At 31.8% G+C, this 4,177-nt stretch overlaps 1 protein-coding gene across 1 annotated transcript in view; it reads right to left on the reverse strand.

Annotated features, from left to right (window-relative positions):
* LOC107681745 (GPI-anchor transamidase-like) overlaps positions 1–4,177 on the reverse strand; it is a 47,340-nt gene that overhangs the window by 42,826 nt on the left and 337 nt on the right. Inside the window, exons 2-4 of the mRNA XM_016478068.1 lie at positions 2,202–2,255; positions 679–770; positions 230–365 (exon numbers count right to left, since the gene is read on the reverse strand). Of these exons, the coding sequence (XP_016333554.1) occupies positions 230–365; positions 679–770; positions 2,202–2,255 (282 nt within the window). The remainder of the gene's footprint in view (positions 1–229; positions 366–678; positions 771–2,201; positions 2,256–4,177) is intronic.

Consider the following 4,177-nt stretch of genomic DNA (forward strand, 5'->3'; position numbering starts at 1 on the left):
TTTTTCATTAAAAAGTTTGTTTAAAAAAAAAAAAAAAAAAGCCAATCATCACATCACTACTGTATGCTACTCAGAGACAAGCAACAGTCGATTCTTCTTTGACTTTGTTTAGAAATATTATAATTGAGTTTTTAAAAATTATTGTTATGAAACAACTAGCAGAACTGATGACAAGCCTTACTAGTATCCAATATTAGTGATATTTGTTTAAAACCAAGAGCAGCTTCACCTCATATCCACGGTAATCCACCTCCACATCATCTCCATACACGTTAAGCTCCATGTTCTTATGACTGAACACAGTGGCTGGTTTGGGGTTTCTATAGTTACAGGCCATATCATCGGCTAGCATCAGCACAATGTGACTGGGAAAGCAGAGCAAACACATCTAATCAGAGCAGACAGGAAGACTTTTACTGCGGCTAGAGACACAAATATCACTGCCTCATCATGACAAAAGAGCACACATGCAACTATCTCTGGTGAACACAAGTAAAGTAATGGAAAAACAGTGGGTAAAGACTATTTAAATAATGTGTCACTGTGTAATGAGGATGTCAGGAGGGAAAATCGTTGATGTACAATAGATTGGTCCAATTATATTGTGGTTCAACAAGCCACTGTTTGTGTCTAGAGAAAATGCCATAGAGCATTATTGAAGTAAATGAGAAAGTTTACCTGTCTGGAATGCCCAGTCTCTTTACACTTCTGTATACTGACAGTGTGTTTGCCACATGCCGATAATTAAACCAGAATCTAGATGTGCAGACCTAGACATAAACATGATTATAAGACTCCAAAAATCATGAAAAAGCAGCAATTAAGAAAGAATGTTGGCAAGTTGTTATTCTAAATACATAAATATAAATACACATAAAATCATAGTATACCTCTAAATTAGCTTTTTTCTTTTTTATTATTGCCATTATTATATTATATTGCTATTTTAATATATCTTTATGTACCCTCAATTACATTAATGCTAACTGGCAATAAATACCTGTGTCCGTTTTAACCAATATTTTTACAGAAACTACAACAGCAGCCTAAAACAATGGTTAAACAGCATTAACCAACAGTCTGTGATGTCTTGTTGTTTCGCCCATTTAGATTCAATGTATTTTTATTTTACTTTTAGTTTAAGTAATTTTACTTGAAATTTTTACGTTTGGTTTTCATCTAATATGAAAATTTTATTCAGCTTCATTTTAATGATCAAAAACTATTCTTAATTTAGTTTTAGTTAACAATAACACTACTGACTATAATAGAGTGGTTCTTAAACAGGGGGTCAGGGCCCACTAGGGGGACTCAGAAAACCTCTAAGGAGGCCTCAAGATGACTTCAATTTATTTTAAATAAGACAAATAAGATAATTTTAAATAAACCAAGGTAAGGCATTAAAACAGTTTAAAAAACAAGCTATTTCTTATTTTAATCCACCCCCTTTTTCCTTTGAAGAAGACTGTACCACTGTTTAAAAAAATTTGATTTTAAAAGTGTGATTTCTAAACCCAGAAATGTCATCATGTAAATTAATAAATTCATGTAACTCCATGGGAAATTGTAAAAATTTTATGAATATACTTTTTAATAGTTATGCCAAGATCTAAAATATTTTAGCAAGCAGAAATTGTGAATAAAAAATCCTTAAAACAGGGCTGTGCAATTAATCGCATGCGATTGTCATGCGCATCTCGTCAGTAAAGTCGGTTCCGTGATTAGTAGTAAATAGCCATCACCTGCTTTCAGATGGAGCAGCATTTAATACACAGAGCCATAGTTCACTGACAAGCTAGGCAATATCGCGTTCATAATCGAATGCGATTCATCTGCGATTATGAACGCGATATTGCCTAATTGTCAGAGAACTACGGCTCTGTGTAGTAAATGCCGCTCCATCTGTAAGCAGGTGATGGAGATTTACTACTAATCACAGAACCGGCTTTACTGACGAGATGCGCATGACAATCACATGCGATTAATTGCACAGTCCTACCTTAAAATAAATGTTCCTTATCTTAAATCACGAACAACTTGGATAAGGTATTTGAATATTAATGTCTTTGTCACAGGATAAATCAAGTTTACCATACTGAGAAACATACAGTAAAATTCAAATAGTGTTTTTATTTTTCAAATAATTATGCCAGATTGAATATTCGACTATTTGTGCACAACCCTAATTTATTCAAACTTACCAGGACTGCCCAGTTGTTGGTATGACCACTGCTAAAAAACTGCCCAGCTTTGTTCTAAAAAATAGAATGCATTATTAATGTAATGAAACTCTCAATAGTACAAAATGTGAAAATTCTCTTTTTCAGGTAAATCCAAGGGTAAAAGAAATGTAAACTGAGACTATACATAGAGTCTTTGCCCATTTTAGCCACTGTATAAAAGCTTATGAAAGACACTTAAATTATAGAAGTAATATGATGGCAAAGTGCTAACAGCAAAAATTGCCTCCACATGTGTTGAATGAATGCTGGCAGTATGCACTTAATAGAGAAAAATTACAAGGGGCATGAAATTATTGCTTTGAAATGCATTTGCAGGAGGTCATGTGACATTAAACATCATGCACAGGTTTTGAACTGGTGAAGCTAGTTAGACAAAGAAGCCAGATATTCATAAATATCTTGTGTATATTTTGTGTTGTGAAAAAATATTTGATTTACCCTATATGATATATTCTAAGACAGTGCTTTAAAAGCTCAGGGGTACTTTGAAAGACAAACGCCTTCTACAGTAATAAAATTAGCAAATTGGTAAAATAACCGACTGAATTATAATTCAAATAAAAATTAATGTGTTCATCAGTAGTTGATGCAATGTTGAAACACTTCTTAAACCTGAAATTATTTTTGTAAATCCAGTGGTCAAATGCTGTGTAGCCACCTGACTAATGACTAATCTATGTGTGAATATCCACAAAACTGGAAGACTTTCTGAGTGTATATAAGCGGTAGGCTATTTTAGAAAGGACAATTTAAAAGATGACAAATAGGAATTAGGGAGAACCAATAAATTATGAATAAATTATTGCTATTGTCTGATGTAATGTAAATATGTAATCATGTAATCCATTAAAAAAGTAACTGTATTCTGATTATGAGTATTTTAAAATGTAAATTAATCTAATTACAAGTACTTCATTTTTGGAATCTGAATATGTAATCCAGATTACATGAGTCAGTTACTACCCAGCTCTCTCTCTCTCTCTCTCTCTCTCTCTCTCTCTCTCTATATATATATATATATGTATATATATATTTCTTATTTGTAAGTCGCTTTGGATAAAAGCGTCTGCTAAATGACTAAAAGTAAAAGTAAAATATATATGTGTGTGTGTGTGTGTGTGTGTGTGTAATTGTACATATATAGTTGCAACTAAAGAACATTTACAATAGATTAACTTCATAATGTAATATCAAATAACACACTAAAGTTAAAACTATAATCAAGTACCTAACATGTGCTTTTACCATTATTATATAATCTGCAAATAAAAAAAGTTTTTAAATATATACTTTTATAATTTGAAGTACACTACATATGCACATACAGTTAAGCTTCTTGTGTTTTTTATACACTTCTTTTCTTTTCTTTTTTTTTTACAAGGAAAGCACATTTAAAAAGTGTGTCACAACAAGATGATAGATTTAAAATTATGCCATTCTCTGAAGAAAAAGACAAATTTTACATATTTTATATTGTTTGACATTTATATTGTGACTATATTGCCATTTTGTTGACATTTATGCCTATATTGTGAAACTGATGTGCTTGTGTGGATGTTGAAACATATCAAATATGATGTAAGATGACACAAGATGATGAAAAGGCATTTTGTCTTGCACAGAGTGAATAATAATAACAATAATAAGATACTTTACACTTGCTCATTTATTAAAAAAGCTTCACAAATGTGCCAGTAAGATTACATGTTTGTGCTTTGTTGGCATCTGAACAGAAAACTGTAAGTCAAGATAATGAGCAACTGATTAAACAAAGCTAACACCTAGAGAAATGTGATGTTTAGAACAAACTGGCCATCATAATGTAACACACAGGTTGCCTAACTAGACAGTACAGGTGCAATTTTGGGCATTACAGGTGTTAGCGTATGTATGTATGTATCTATCTATCTATCTATCTATCTATATACAGTGTA

The sequence above is a fragment of the Sinocyclocheilus anshuiensis genome, unplaced genomic scaffold (assembly GCF_001515605.1).
Source record: "Sinocyclocheilus anshuiensis isolate Anshui unplaced genomic scaffold, SAMN03320099.WGS_v1.1 scaffold436, whole genome shotgun sequence".
Classification (NCBI taxonomy): Eukaryota; Metazoa; Chordata; class Actinopteri; order Cypriniformes; family Cyprinidae; genus Sinocyclocheilus; species Sinocyclocheilus anshuiensis.